Here is a 15562-nt window from a genome sequence, read left to right on the forward strand (position 1 = left end):
CATGTCAGTCATTTATTTTAAAGAATACTTTTATATAACATACACATGTCATCTTCTTATTTTGGATTATTACAACATATAACACCAGTGTGTCGACAGAGAAAGCTTCTGTACAATATCATGCAATTCGATGCCACTCCCAGAAATATTGCATTTTGTAAAGCTATTAATGGAGAAATGAATAGTGTTGCATTTACATCGTCCTACATCTCTTGACCTAAACAAAGTATGAGCCCAAATTTCTCTAGAAATGCTCCATCAGAGTTTTTCAATTGTTGAATTTTACACACAGTTATTTCATGCTAATGTGCTCAAAAGGTAACTCCACCCATTTTTCCACATCAGAATCTGTTTACAGGTGTCGGGTCTCCAGCGAAGCTACACGAAATCTGATAAATTGCCTCAAGTGATGACACTTGAGGCAGTGTCAGTTGTGGCTGAAGACGGCAATATTGAAAAAATCTGTTCGTGGAGTTACAAGAAGGGAGTTTACCAGACCTCTGTAGCCACTCATCGCTGCTGCAGGTTGAGTTGCATTGTGGGTAATGTAGGTGCCAGGTTAACAATTAGAGTACTATAAAGTTCTGGCAGTCTTAAAATCGTAGGATCAAAATCCCTCGACTGTCTTGGACACTTGTTCATACTTCATAAACAAGTTTCGGTCCTCAGACCTCATTGAGAAAATATTTTCCATCTGATTTAACCGATCTGTTACCTGATGGAGGTCTGAGGGCTGAAACTTCATCAATACAGTGAGCACAAAGAGTCGACAGCCTTTCTCCGGTAACATTCAAACGCTAGACTGTCAAATATGGTTTTCAAGTCACATATGTATTTTTAATGTGCAACGCCTCAAAACTGCACTTTTCCCACCAGAATATACCGTAGTATTAACACTTATTATTATTGCGGTATTTAGAGTTACTGCAAATGTGAAAGAAATACAATCCCCACACTTAAGGCCCACGTAATCTCACCAAAACAAAAGCCTCAACACCCTTAACACTCCCATGAAATGCTTCGAACAGACATTTTAGGTGCTTGGAGTCCTTGGAGGGGTTCAAGACAGACAATAGTTTCTAGTCCTTCCTCTTTTTGTGTGTGAACAGGTGAACCAGTCCAGGCACAAGCACCATGACAATCTGAGGCACCATGACAAATTTGACAAAGAACAGCCCATAGAAGAGTCCCTGTGGTCGGACCGGGAGCGGCAGACGATTGACGTGGTACAGTCCCATGGACGAAATGGCCAGAGACAAAGCCCGAGGAGCCCAAGGCAGGGACCATCCGCCGGGCTTCCAGTACTGGGCCATCCCCAAACCCAGGAGGGCCCCGCAGTCTCGAGTCAGAGAGGAGAACGGGGCTGAATCCAGACGAATCCACTCCGCGCGGCTGCACCATTTCTTAGCCAAAGCAATAGACCTGTGGAAGAAAACAATACATCAAGTCGGGGCAAATTTACCTCACCTCACAGAGCTTATTGTGCACTGAACAGACTCATCAACACACATAAATGAAACGAAAAGACGAACCAGGAGAGGTCGATTCCCAGTTGCTTCAGTCCGGCATGCAGCATCACAGTGCTGAACAGCAGGCCGATGCTCAAGCTAAAGAAGAACAGCAGGGAGCGACCGTCTGGGACTCTGCGGCTCAGAACGATCCCCAGAATGAAACCTGACAAAAGCAAGTCAATCAGTCAGAATATACATTTCTTCACCTTATATATATGGGGGTAATAGGGTTTAATCCATTGCCCTACAGACACTTCATGTTTTAGCTTGTGCATGAAACTGTATTCAGACCTGTAATGGAGCCGGCAATGACCTGGTGAGGGAAGTGTGCGAGGATGAAGATCCTGGAGATTCCAACCGCCACCAGCATCACCACATAGAGCAGGTAGGGAGCAGCTGATAAGATCAAACTGGAGCCACACACAAAGAGTCATTAAACAATAGCTCCGACATTCTCCATTTTCTTTATCCGGGCTTTTGTTTATTTCAAATGGACCTACCTGTGAGTACGCGAGTAGAGGAATGACCCCAGTGAGGACACCACGACCCACCAGACTGCTGCCGTCACCATCGCATGTCCCGACGGGCTGCCTGAGAGACGGAGGGCAGCTTTAGACCCTCTAGTGTGCTGTCTGTGTCTGACACATGTTTATTTTGTCTTTACGGGTTTCTCACCTGGGCCGGTTTCACAGGTGGAGGGAAACTGGTGAACGTTGGGTTGCTTGTTGACAAACAGACGGGACTCACCTATCCACCAGAATGGCCTTTCTCCAAACAGCATCCTGGGAAAGATTAAATAAACAATAACCATCTGTCTCTACCAGAGTGCATAACAACATGACCTGAGGTAGTCTTTGTACTGCATATTAAACCTACTCCTGTTGGTCCAACAATCACAATCATATCATACTTTTCGGTTTCAGTTTCTACTAACTCTAAACTTAGGTCTGAACATTTCTACACTAAACTCTTTACATCCTGTGAGAACAATCTCAACAGTTTCCGTACACCTCACGTTTATCTCGTACTTTCTTGTATGTGAATTATGCATTTAACCCTGCACATCCTCACCTTAATTTAGAAGAAAATACATTTTCTTTTCTACACCTCCCTCCATGAATTCTAAACCTATAACATCCCCTCCTTTTTTGCATTTGTTCCATATTTCATTCCTTCATGGTGTATAACAATATCAAAAATATCATCGTCACAACTCTTAATTCTCTTTTTGGCAATTTATCAGCACACATTTTATTTTATCCATGAGGAAATGCCACTACTAATAACTACTACACAATACTGTATACAAAATGTTCCGCTTATATCTGTTTCCCGTCGGACAGTACACACTGCTGGACTGCGTTTACTTTCCAGGAAGTGCAACGTCAACAGAATAAAATCAAAAAATATTTCTAATTGCGAATAGAAATATAAAGAATACAACACCACAGTTGCCTTTGTATCTGTATAATATTGACTCATCTGAATGTCAACTGCCCGTTTAGCGTCATTCTAACACGTTAGACACACCAGAAACACATTAGAAACGTGTTTAAAAACCTGTTGGCTAACTTACTTACCATTTGAACACCAAGTTTAACCACTCCGATATAGCTGCCACCCAAAGCACCGCTACTCCAACTCGTTTGCTGATGAAATATGTGAGGGGAAAGACGAGCAGAAAGGCTGCTTTAGGATCTCCAATATGAGTGACAACCAGCCACATCTTTTCTAGACTTATCGTCCTCTGCTGTAGACTTTCAGCCATCCAGATGCCATGGGTGTGAACGGCCTCCATGACTGCGTGCGTACTCTACCGAAACATATAACGTTAATACTAAAAAAAAATCAAGACGCAATCCTGATTATTTTGCAGCAAAGATTGCAGTACCGTCGTGTCTCCGGTAGGGGGAGCTGTTAGGATGAAGAGCGGTTGAATCGTGTTTATAGGGAGACAAAGCCACAGCTTTATACTTCGATTAATTGAATTATACATACATCGAAGTGAATGTTATCAAGTATTATTTATATATCTTAGACTAACTAATATTATTAAGAAAATATGAGCCAGTTGTTTTGTTTATATTTTATACTATAAGTACAAGACATCCTAATCCATACCAGTTGGTGGCGGTAATGCACCAATTCATTGTTTGCCAACTGCCAATAAACCTAAAAAAAGAGGAAGAAGAAGAAGAACAAGAAGAAGCTAGCAGTACCTCTGTATCTCCAGTTGTTGAATGGGAGACAAAGCCACAGCTTTATATTTCGATTAATTTAATCACATTTACATGTTATCAACAATTAAAGCGTTAAGTGGAAGATTAAATGTAATTAAACATTATGTTACATCGATTAAATTGTGATTCGTCGTATTGGAGTAAAATGACCACCACGCGACGTAATACTTCGACACGCCCATGGTTTCGTCTCTCATACGACATCGCGTCGTTTTACGTAAGGCAGGCGCTCCGGTTTCCTGGCGGAGAAGATGGCGGCTCCTGGACCGGGGGAGTATTTCAGCGTCGGGAGCCATGTCTCTTGCCTCACTTGCTTGGGCCAACGTCTGCAAGGAGAAGTGGTCGCGTTTGACTACCAGTCCAAGATGTTAACTCTGAGTATCCTTTCGTTTGTTTCGAGCTGCGGGACGGTTTGCTTGGCTGGCCTGCCTGGCTCGCAAGGGCCTGTAGGGGTAACCGAAAAATGTGTCAAATAGTGATCCGCGCAGGCGTAATTGGTGGTAGCCGAGTTATATATCTTTGTCCGTTTTAAATACTTTAATTCAGAAGATAGTCGCCAATCCTCTTTGTATATATTGAAGACATTATATATGTGACCGGGTCGTCCCGCGGCTTCACGTTATCTGCTAGGAAAGAGCTTGTGTTGTGAATCCACTCATTGTATTACCAGACCTCCAACATGGATCACTATCTGGCAACGAACCCTCTAGTAAAGGCATCATGGCTGTTTGCTCTCAACAGGCACCAACCGTTGCTAAGCTAACTGACATTCGGCGATACCTCTCGCCGGCTCGCGTGCCCCCCCTCGTCACACAACCACATAGTTTGTGATGTCATTTTGTCCCGTTGATACTAACGGTTTATTTTCACACGGAAGTTGAGAACGGACACACGAGTGTTCCCTTCCAACGCTACAATGAAGTTGTGTGTTAGCTTCGGCTAACATGCTATCTGTCGGTCAACCACACACTGCCGCTACTATTAGCTGAATTAATGCTATTAGCATTCCCGAGCTTATCAGCTGGGCTTCCCCCCCCCCCCGCGTCTCATCCGATTCTAGTGACATTGTTGTTATTGGGTGAATTATTCCACAGATTTGTTTAATTTCAACAAAATTCAAGTGTCACCGCTAGCAGTGAGTTCATTACCACCAACGTTAGCTTACTGATGAGCATGTCTACACCCTTTTCATAAGTGTGTGTGTAATGCACATTATGTACGTTAACTAGGTGGCATGCTGGATCAGCTCATGATTTGTATTCATTTATGTGTTGTGGTTTGACGTTAGTTAACGACAACACGGCCAAGCTGTGAGGGTGTAGCACCCAAAAAATGAATGAAGTACATTAATCCAGAGCGGAGGTTTGACAGTTGGCATCACAGGCCTTTTCGGTTTGTTTGACACTTCAGTGCCATCCAACATAAACTGAATTAATATCTGTCATATTTGGTTTTCAGTAAAGCCATCTTGAGTCAGGCAGTGCGGTAGAAATCCCAGAAAATGTACATGAAGCTTTCTTTTTCAGGGCTTAGAGTTAATCTAATGATGTAGCTAGCTCAAAATGAAACTAAACATCAGACCGATACTGAAAGTTTGAGTAATTTAAGTTTACTACTTTGGTCATCGTGCTGTCAGAGTGATAACGGGTCAAATTCTGACCTGCCTTGTGTCTTTTAATATTTAAAAATTAAAGAGCACTTTTAAAAAAAATGATGCAATATCTTGCAGATCTAACTAAAATATGAGGAAAGCCTGCTGTGCATCAGAATCACACTGATGAGTCAGACACCTGTTCTGTATTACTGCCGGGAAACCACAAATGTGTTAAGATAATTCTGCGACAGTCTTTTACATTGTGTGTGTATATATTTTTGTACATCAGTTAATTTAGCTGTTTTTTCACTCAGATTTCATTCTGGGAAAATGAACGACTTAATTTGACTAGTGCGCTTAAAGCTCAAGATGCCATGTCTGAGTTTATATCAATAATCAGGCATTTTGTAAAATAAGACAAACTGTCAGTGGGTAATTTACTCAAAAGAGGATTCATTTAGTGGGCTTTTCAGCAAAGAAAATCAAGAAGTGAACACTTGCTGTGCTGCTGTATGTATGTGCATTAGCGGTACAATTCTAAGGCCTTTCTTACAATTCATCCATCATAACTATAGGTGGCAGCACTTCTCTGTAACTGGCACCACCTCTCGGTGTTAGTCGACCAGTGTTCTCTGTATCATAAGCTCCTCTGTGTGGTCTTAACTGATGCTGTTCAGCTCTTAATACTCGTTCTGTGTCCTCGTCATGAAGTTGCGTTGCCTTGACTTTAGTTCTTTCCCAGAATGTGCTTCCTCCAGCGGTAAGCCGAACCTCAACGACGTCATCCTGATCAACTTAGCCTATGTTTCAGATGTGGACATAATTAATGACCGCACTGAGACTCCACCCCCACTAGCATCACTGAATGTTAGCAAGGTAAGTCTTTATTTTGTCTGGTACGTGTGTTGATGAGTGGGTCAAAAGTTGTGTATTGTAAGTGAATGTGAGGATGAAAATAAACTGAAAGTAAATGCCGTTTACTGCATATTCGGCTTGTGATGACCTATTTGGTCTAGACATGAACTACTGAGGAGCCCTAGGCAAATCTGTAAAAGTGAAATGTAAAGAGAAAGACGACTTTGTTGTCACAATTATGAATGGAAATTAGATTTATAAAATGCCATCTCGAGTCTCCCCTGTGGAGCAAAGTATTGTGAGCAAGATTTCATTTATTGATTATGCAAAACATCTCAGAAGACGCGTTTTGAAACAGTCCTGTTCTTATTCCAGTTAAAGATATAAAGCTGATCCTGGTTCAAAGCTGTTAAATAATGTCTTTTGTGATCTTTTCGCAGCTTGCCAATCGAGCACGGTCAGAAAAGGAGGACAAGCTGTCCCAAGCCTATGCAATCAGTGCTGGGGTTTCTGTGGAGGGCCAACAGCTATTCCAGACTATTCACAAAACGTAAGAACTTCACACCAGCTGCTCAACGTTCTACAGTGGTCAGAAGCATCCGTATATGTGTGTTGTAGATAACTAGGACGAAATTGTGCTGATATTAAAGTATTTTATGCCATCTGTAGTTGGCTAACTTCACCTGAACCCGGCACGTATAGATTACATTTCTGATAGAGACCTCGTACCTTTTCTGAGCAAAGGGCTTAAAGCTGATCTTATTCCTTCAGTGGCTATGATTCACTATGTGACTAGAGCTGGTAGTGAGTCTGCAATAGAGCGGGACCCTGACCTGATAGACCCGGGTTCAGAGTCAGCTCATCCCGAGACTACAAAAAAACATATTTAAAAGAAAACTTAAACAAATATCTTTTTATTCTGTCAATCCAGCTAGAAAGTCACATTTAACACACAATTTAGCCAACGGAATGAATGTTGTTAGAATATATAATTGTTAAATCGATGATGTTTGCTTCTCTTCGCAGCATCAAAGACTGTAAATGGCAGGAGAAGAACATTATGGTGATGGACGACGTCGTTATCTCGCCGCCTTACCAGGTTGAGAACTGCAAAGGCAAAGAGGGAAGCGCTTTAAGTCATGTACGCAAAATAGTAAGTATGCTTCATGTCGCTACAATATTTCACACGCAGTACACGACTGTAGGCAGACAGCCGGCTTCAACATTACATCTTGCATGTCACTGCATTAAGAAGAACTTAAGAGACTATTTGTTCTACTTTTATGCTTACAGTACACTTTCTTGATTTATGCTTTCATGTGAAATTGTAACCTACACACTCAAAAATACAAAAGTAGCGCATATGCGATGATTTCGGACCCAGTCTGAAGCCCTGAAAGTTAAAACCTCATAATAAACATGTCTCACATGACTTCCTGTGGCTACATGTAATAGTAAAGCATAGTTTTGTTCCTGCCAACACTTAGACGCCATGAAAAGGTTCAATAGAAATCCACCCCAGCATCAGCTGCTGATTCACTGTCGTACCTGCTGCTGCCGGCTCTCCATGTAACTGAATATGTAGTGTTGCATTATGTTGTGCACATGAGAAGGGACAGAAGTAGTTGTGAATGAAACAAGAGAGCTGGAGAGATTATTTAAAGTCCTGCCTGATCGAATGAAAGAATACACCTAAACCTCCATTAACATATGATTTCATTCTTAAATATGACGGTTATTTGAAGACCAGGTTGTACCTTCATAACCTGTTAGTGCTTTATACAGCGTTGTGATTATTTGGAGACGAGATCTGTACAATGACTGCATGAGAAGTGTTTTTAGGGTTGAAAATGTCTTTTTTTTTAATGCTGTGGTTTCGTTCTTGCAGGTTGAGAAACATTTTAGAGACGTAGAAAGTCAGAAGTCCATGCAACGTTCACAAGCACAGCAAACACAGAAGGACTCCACTTTATCTTCTTGAGTTGGCAGCGTTGGGTCGACCGGCGAAGGCGACGCGGGTGGTTTTGTTCCCACTGCCAGACGAAGTCGGCATTTTCCTTGTCCTGAGTCGGAGACCACAAGGAGGAGCGCTGAGGGCCCTGGATCCAGAAGATCTAAATACCATTAAAAGAAAAAGACAAAAAAGAAAGAGGAAAGATTAAATCTTAAATTAGACTTTATAAAGAATAATTTAAACATGAACCATAAAGCAACCATAGTTTTCCTTAACTAACTCGTCTCATTCCCCCCCCCCCCATCTCCTCCTCTACCCCCCCCCCCCCTTGTCCCTGAAGCTTTTTCTTTTTCCGCCCTCCTACCTTTGCCTTCAGTTCCATTTCAAAAAGAGAAAACTAGAGCAGTCAGAAAGGCTTGTTAGCTTTATTTTCTGTCATTGTTTCCTTTTTTGCTGTATCCATGTTCTACTGTCTGTATTTTCTGTATTTTAAACAAAATGTGACTTGAAACGCCACACTTTAAGGACATTTTCTAAAATAAAAGTAACAAAAATTCTGACTGTAATATGGTAATTTTCAACCACTTTTTGAAGGACTCTTAAAAAACGATTTTAACTTCACACAATATTCATCTCAGGGGGCATAACCAAGGGTAGAATATGTGTCACTGACATGTTTGTGATGTTTGGGATCCGGCCGACACATTGTCCGTGTTTTTGAGCAGATGAGGTCTTCATGCTCAGGTTTCTCCTCGCAGTTTGTTCAGAAGCCTGAGTAATGCTTCCATGTAGTGACGGGGAACTGAAGCCAACGCTGTAACAAGTTAATTATTAAGTGTCTTAATCCTCTGGCTTCTCCAAAGCTGCTTGATGACATTCACTGCTGTCCTATTAGCGTGGAGTCTTTATTTGAACATGGAGTTTACAAGGTTCACTTAATACGGCTGTTGGAGCTTGATTTGTATGGACAATACTTCCTTAAAAACTGAGTTCTATGCTTTTGGGTTGAGTTACAGGTAGATTTCAGGTGGGCTGGTGTGGTCTGATGGTAGTTGGTTCACTGGAAGATTGTTGTCAATATCAAATAATCTTTAGATTATTTTCTTGAGTAATTGGTTTGTTCTGAAAAATAGTTTAAAGTACTTCCTTAAAATGTCTCGTTTTGTTTGACAAACTACAAAACCCCCCAAAATATTCATTTTTTTTCTGTAGTGAAAACATGCAAATATCCACATTTTAGAGGCTGTTCTAAAACTATTGATTGATCGTTAGACTTATATCTTTGCAAGGATCCAAAGCAGACCTGTTTGCTCCCCAGATATGGTCAGGTTTTGTGATTATCTGTTTAAGCCCATAATCCCTCTCTAATCAGGAATATCCGAAATCTGGTCATAGAGAATTTTGTGAAATGACATCAATATCGGGCTGTTGTGGTAGGAAGACGATAGCGATGCCTTTCAGCAGGAGTCCTCAGACTCTGATCTGAACACAAGAAGCCCGTCAGTGGCTGCACAATGCTCGCTGTGATGCTGCTGCCTCCTCTTCTGGATGCCGTGTTGGTCCTCAAGCTGTGTCCCAGCCACTGCCTGTGCGACGAACCCTCCGACCTGGTGGACTGCCGGTCTCGTGGTCTGGTCCGGGTCCCTCCCAATGTCCCCCACGGCATCTGGCTGCTAGACCTGAGTGGGAACCGGCTGACTGAGGTACACACCAGATCCTTCGTGGGGCTGTGGTCTCTGAAGATCCTCCTGATGTCCAACAGCAGCATCCAGACTCTGCAGCCACAGGTACCCAAAATAGGAACTGCATTGAGTTTTATTCTGCACCTAATACTGTGTTATAGACCAGTGGTGGTGCATTACTTAATTAAAAGTAATAGTAATTCAATATTACTCAATAATGAATACAATGTAATCAGTGTGAGCTAAATTTACTTAAAATTCCAATGGTGAAAGCAGTCACAATACAGAAAAAAGGACCCATAGAAGTATTACATTACTATTATGTTACTATTACTATTTCATGACTTTAATTTAGTCTTTATTGGTTCATTAATGTGTTTAATGTTGCAGCTTGTGGATCTGAAACTAATCAATACTAATAATAATACTTTATATACTAGAAGTTTAATCTATAGAAAATAAAACATTTTATATTTAAGCTATTAAGTCGATATTTTTATGTGAAATCTTAACATACAAAATAACTTAACCAAAGCTTTAAACTGAAATAAATGATTATTTTCATTATCTAGTAAGCATTGATTATTTTTCGAATCATCGATGAGACATTTTGTCTACTAAATGTCAGAAGATAGTTTCAAAAAAGGGGAAAAACATAATGAAACCAAAGATTTGTAATTTAGGAAGATGTAAAAAGCAGCTAAACATCACTTTTGAGAGGCTAATATTAGCATTTCTTTGATGAATGAAAATTGATTTGTTAATTGTTTGAGCTCTGCTGTGAAATATATCTTGCTGGGTAGAAAGTACAATATTTTCCTCTGAAATTAGTGTAAAGTAGCATATAAGTCCTCAAAGTACGATTACCTCAAACGGTACTAGAGTAATTCACTAAGTTACATTCCACCAGTGTTTTGCTTATATTCTGTCCTGATTCTGCTTTTCAGTGTCTGTCGTCGCTGCAGTTCCTGGAGAGGCTGGACTTGAGTTTTAACCGGCTGCGTTGGCTCCCTCTGGACTTCTCTCAGAGGCTGTCCTCCCTCCAGGACCTCCAGCTGGACCACAACCTGCTGCAGCACCTGGACTCCACCTCACTGGGTGATTTTGAAAGCCTGAGGAAGCTGGACCTCAGTTACAACCGCATGCGGGCGATGGACGTCGGGGCTTTCAGCCGCCTGTCTCGACTGAGCCTCCTCAACCTGACGGGAAACGGGCTGAACATGCTCAAAGAAGGCGTGTTGAGCAGCCAGCAGCGACTGGAGGTGCTGCTGCTCGGCCACAACAACGTCTCACTGATTGAGACACAAGCTCTTGCTCCTTTGCGGAGTCTGACACTGTTTGGTCTCAAGGGGAACCAGCTGGAGCACATCAGGTTCAAGACCTTCCTGAAGCTCCAGACCACCTCCAGATGTCCTTCAACCCCTGGACCTGCGACTGCAAGCTGCAGCGCGTCTTCAGCAAGATCCGTCATGTTCGACATCTGCACGTGGACGACTACAAGGACATCGTGTGCCACGCTCCTCTTCAGCAAGCCGGGAGCTTCCTGGCGTCGCTGGACAGCCAGCTGTGTATCGCTGAGACGGCATCGGTGCTCGTCATCACCATGATGCTGGCTGTGATTGGTATCCTGATCAAAGCCGAGCACAACCGCAGCAAGAACAAACAAACTGCAAGTGATACAGACTCAGAGAGACAAGACAGATGAAGAAGAATATGTTTTATTCATGGCCAGGAGTGGCCTGGTAATACTAACACATTGTTTCATAATAGGTTGTAGTCAACCACACTCTGTCACATTTCATTCACATGGTCTGACTTTAGTTTTAGATTTAGATCACCTTTAAAGCTTTCTTTCAAAGCACAAGAGAATGAATTAAGTGACTAGCCCAAAACAAAGTGTATTACAGTGTAATATAAGTAATACACAAGAGCTAGAAACACAATCTTGTTCCCTATAACACAATCACCCACAGACTTGAGCTTCAGGAGGGCGATGTCTTGTAGAAGTTACCTCTATCTATGTATACCCAACCCAACGCACCAGGGGACCAGATGTCTGAACACGCTATACTATGACTTTTTCATGACTTTTTTCGACATATGACAAAAAGTCATCGTTTAACATCAGAGTCAGAGTATAGTATGTCAAATATAGTGATGAATAGTCATAGTATAGTATGTCCCACATATAGCATGTCGGAAAAAGTCATAGTATAGTATGTTTCTACACTCAACAAACTCAAAACTCAGTCTGTGTCGTGGTATTTGACATTCTAACATGACCACAGATAACGTAGTCGTAAGCATCTAGTGATGTGAATGCTTGTAATATCTTTCTGGTTTCTCCACCAAATACATGTATATATCTGACCACTAAATATTGGGCCACTTGCTGATGTTTTCTACCCACTCACTAATAGCACACTGATCAGGAAAGTGAATTTGTTTAAGTCGCATTTGTGATCTTTGGTGGTCAATGCTCTTGCATAGCTTGAGAAGCTACTGCACTCCGCTGTACTTCCATCGCTGCGAGCGCTCACTTATGTACGTTATCATTGTTTACGAACTGTAAATGATCTGGTAAATTGAGAGAAATTCACACGCGTTAAATTTGAAGTATCCCTTTATTTGCAAATGATTTAAACCATATACTGTGCAGTATTATTATACCATTTAAGACTGTGCTTTTTGGAGTAGAAGGTATATTCTCTGTATACTCTACATTAGTGTCATGTTTCAGAGAAATGTAAACATGAATCTGAATAAATAATTGAATTGCGAAAAAAAAGGAAGCTTGTGTTTTTTTCCCTTCTTTTTCTTGCAAAAGCAAAGATACCATCTGGTGCGCAAAGACAATCGACGCCGCTTACGTCCAACAGTCTCAGTCTGGAGTGTTTGAATCCTGAGAGGTCACCGAGCGACGGCAGCTTTGAGTACAAAGTCAGGCTCTGGCGCAAAAGGCCGACAACCGCATCCTGCGGCAGACACCTCGGTCTGTAAAAATCTGTCTGTGAGAGCCCAAAGGTCAACCGTCAGTGGCCAGGATCAGCACGGCGCCGAAGATGCCCACGTTATGTCCGATCAGCTTCATCTGGTTCCAGAACTCCACCTTGCGAGTGTGGTGCCAGTAGCCCAGATTGCCGTCAATGAGCAGGATCACCAGAGGCAGGGTGGTGGCCAGGATCTGCGCGGCCAGGCGGACGTAGTAGCCAGAGAGGAAGGCCAGAGCCAGCACCCCAAACAGCACCTCCAGCAGCATCAGGGTGATCTCTCCTCCCACGATGTGGTTCAGATAGGCCTGCTGGTCCTCTTTGCTGTGCTGGAGGGAGTACACCTAGTGCGGGGAAAGGGGTACTGCGTTGTTTAACGGGACACCGAAAACAGGTTTTGGTGTGTACTGTCTGACTTACAAAAAAGGTAGTATAGGTTAATACATGTATGCAGAAATAAAGTACCTCAAGTCATATGTTCATGAATATAAATGATTATGTGGTTTGTACATATTGATCTTAAGTAGCCCATGTAGTGATCACAAGAAGATACAGACACAATAATCTTGGTCAGACTCAGTGAATCCAAACTAAAAAAGCCTTTAAATTGTCTTCTTAAGACAATGGCTGCAACTAATACTTATTATCATTCATCTACCTATTACTTTCTTGATTAGGATTAAAAATGATTCAAATGTCAGAAGATAATGAGAAATGAGCTTCAGTACCTCAGCAGTGTGAAGTGTCTTACTGAGTCTGTCCACATCCAAATAAAAAAAAGAATAAAACTGACGTGGGTCTTACCATGCAGATGAGGTAAACTCCCAGGAAGACTTGTCCCGTAGACTGCAGGGATCTGCTGCGAGGTTTCTGCCTGTACACCTCGCCCGCCCCGCTGGCCAGGACCAGAAAGCCTCCAGTAATGGCCAGCGCTCTGGAATACATCCGTACCTGCAGGGCAACAACGTTCAGGCTGTAATAACAACATAATAACTCACGTTTACGCTACAAAGTCAATCTATAACAAAACCAGTGTTTCACCGACCATGTTTATAGAGTTATACACACAGCTAACATCTCCAATGTCAGCCTGGTTCCTTTTCAGAACTGGGTTAGAATTGAACAATAGAACTAGACTAAATGATATTTCTAGAGCAGCAACAATTTGCCAAATTTTGAGATTCATGGCAAACTGAGTTCAACAGCAACTACATACAGACAGCTTTTGTTTTAGCTTGTGTAGCCGATGTTTATGCTGCTGAGTTTATACTTAATGAAGGACAAATGGAAACATAATCCACAAGTCCCAATATTTAAAGTGTATAATGATACCCGAGTATTGTTATCAGAAGGCAGCACACAGGTAACTTAGTGAACCTCAGCGTTGTTCCTGTAAACCACAGACGGTGACTCACCCTGAGCCAGTCGCTGTAGTACACCTGTTCTCCAACATACGACGCGTACGTGCTGACGGCCAGTTGTACGGCAGCGGCCATTGCAAACCACCTCCTCTTCACCCCAAAGGACATGAAGCTGGCGCAGAGCACTGCAGCCCCCATGTCCACATACAGGTATGGTACATGGATGTCCGGCTTCCTGGAGATGACAATGAATGAAAAGAGGTTAAATATGTAATTTATACAGCGACTGCTTTATCATTATTGCTTGCCTCATAACGTATTGCATATGCATTTATTGTGTATCGCAAAGTGGTAGTCAGAACACAAGCTGTGCATTGCAGTGAAATGCTTCTGCAGCAACGACCCAAAATAATTGTGTCAAGTCTACAGGAATAAAAGGATTTTTGAGATATACTGCTGTTGTGTGAGATTATTAATTTTGCCTTTGAAAAAAAAAAATTCACATTCATGAAGCTGTAAGCAGCACATATTCAAGTGAAAACACCCAATTGATAAACATAAATCCAAATATTACTTATTGTAAGTGAACCCTTTCAGCACACCACCAACTAAAACACTCTTGCACCTATTTTAACAGAGAGGGAAAATAACCCAAATGAAAGAGGCAGCCAAGTATGACAAAGTAATTACAGGATAATTCAGAGAGGGGTGTGGTAACGTTAGTCCAAATGTAAAGACCAGCCAACCACAGACTGAAACAATACACGCCCAGTGCACATAATAGATTGAAGCCACCTTTAACATTACCCACAGCAGTCGGAAAATTACAGACCAGGCAAAATATAACATATAATTATAATTTAAACAACTCCATATGGCTAGCTCGTTAGCTAGCATTAGCTATTTCCCAGGGCTCTATTCGCGCACTCTTCTTACCTTTTAGAGTCCGCTCGTTCAGCAAACAGCATCAACATGCTGAAGCAGTTCCAAAACCCGAACCGGGTCAAAATAAACGCTCCCAACTGGCTGAGAAACCTTAAAGTCTGCTTCCTGCTGGGGGCTGCCATTGCTGCTGCTATCTATCCGCCAACTATACGTTAGTCAAAAAGAACTTCCGGCCAAAATACACACAAGTTTCGAAATAAAAGCACAAGTCTTTCTATCTGATAGAACGTGGCTGTAATTCATATGCAGATGCTCTTATTTTGAAAAGAGATTATGTTCTAGTGCAAATACGTATTCATATACGCTGATGGAACCAAGTGGACCGGATAGATTCGTTCATTGGTGCCGGAGCCGTATAAAGAGAGAGTCGCGATTACGGAAGTTACAAATGCTGGATTGTCACGTGATTAATGTAGACTTCAGATAGTTC

The 15562-nt window shown here is 42.0% G+C and overlaps 4 protein-coding genes across 4 annotated transcripts; 2 read left to right on the forward strand and 2 right to left on the reverse strand.

The window, feature by feature from the left end:
* Positions 1-5: 5 nt before the first annotated feature.
* On the reverse strand, positions 6-3352 carry g6pc3 (glucose-6-phosphatase catalytic subunit 3). The gene is made up of 6 exons (XM_079293569.1): positions 3092-3352; positions 2187-2293; positions 2012-2102; positions 1803-1921; positions 1533-1674; positions 6-1422 (listed from the first exon to the last, which is right to left on the reverse strand). Exons 1-6 carry the CDS (start codon positions 3307-3309, stop codon positions 1080-1082), a joined length of 1020 nt encoding a protein of 339 aa, XP_079149695.1. The 5' UTR covers positions 3310-3352; the 3' UTR covers positions 6-1079.
* Positions 3353-3970: 618 nt separating this feature from the next.
* Positions 3971-8708, forward strand: lsm12b (LSM12 homolog b). Its single transcript, XM_079292740.1, has 5 exons — positions 3971-4129; positions 6088-6221; positions 6641-6750; positions 7227-7353; positions 8089-8708. Exons 1-5 carry the CDS (start codon positions 4003-4005, stop codon positions 8179-8181), a joined length of 591 nt encoding a protein of 196 aa, XP_079148866.1. The 5' UTR covers positions 3971-4002; the 3' UTR covers positions 8182-8708.
* Positions 8709-9474: 766 nt separating this feature from the next.
* Positions 9475-11541, forward strand: LOC306794579 (uncharacterized protein; the record flags this gene model as incomplete). The annotated part of the gene is given in 4 exon segments (XM_079292693.1): positions 9475-9482; positions 9659-9941; positions 10784-11237; positions 11240-11541. Coding segments are annotated over 4 exon segments (1047 nt in total).
* A 1029-nt stretch (positions 11542-12570) lies between these two features.
* On the reverse strand, positions 12571-15267 carry tmem101 (transmembrane protein 101). Its single transcript, XM_079292973.1, has 4 exons — positions 15124-15267; positions 14242-14422; positions 13631-13777; positions 12571-13170 (listed from the first exon to the last, which is right to left on the reverse strand). The coding sequence occupies exons 1-4, from the start codon at positions 15252-15254 to the stop codon at positions 12862-12864; spliced, it is 768 nt and encodes a 255-aa protein (XP_079149099.1). The 5' UTR covers positions 15255-15267; the 3' UTR covers positions 12571-12861.
* Between the last annotated feature and the right edge of the window lie 295 nt (positions 15268-15562).

The sequence above is a fragment of the Melanostigma gelatinosum genome, assembly GCF_949748355.1.
Source record: "Melanostigma gelatinosum genome assembly, chromosome: 21".
Classification (NCBI taxonomy): domain Eukaryota; kingdom Metazoa; phylum Chordata; class Actinopteri; order Perciformes; family Zoarcidae; genus Melanostigma; species Melanostigma gelatinosum.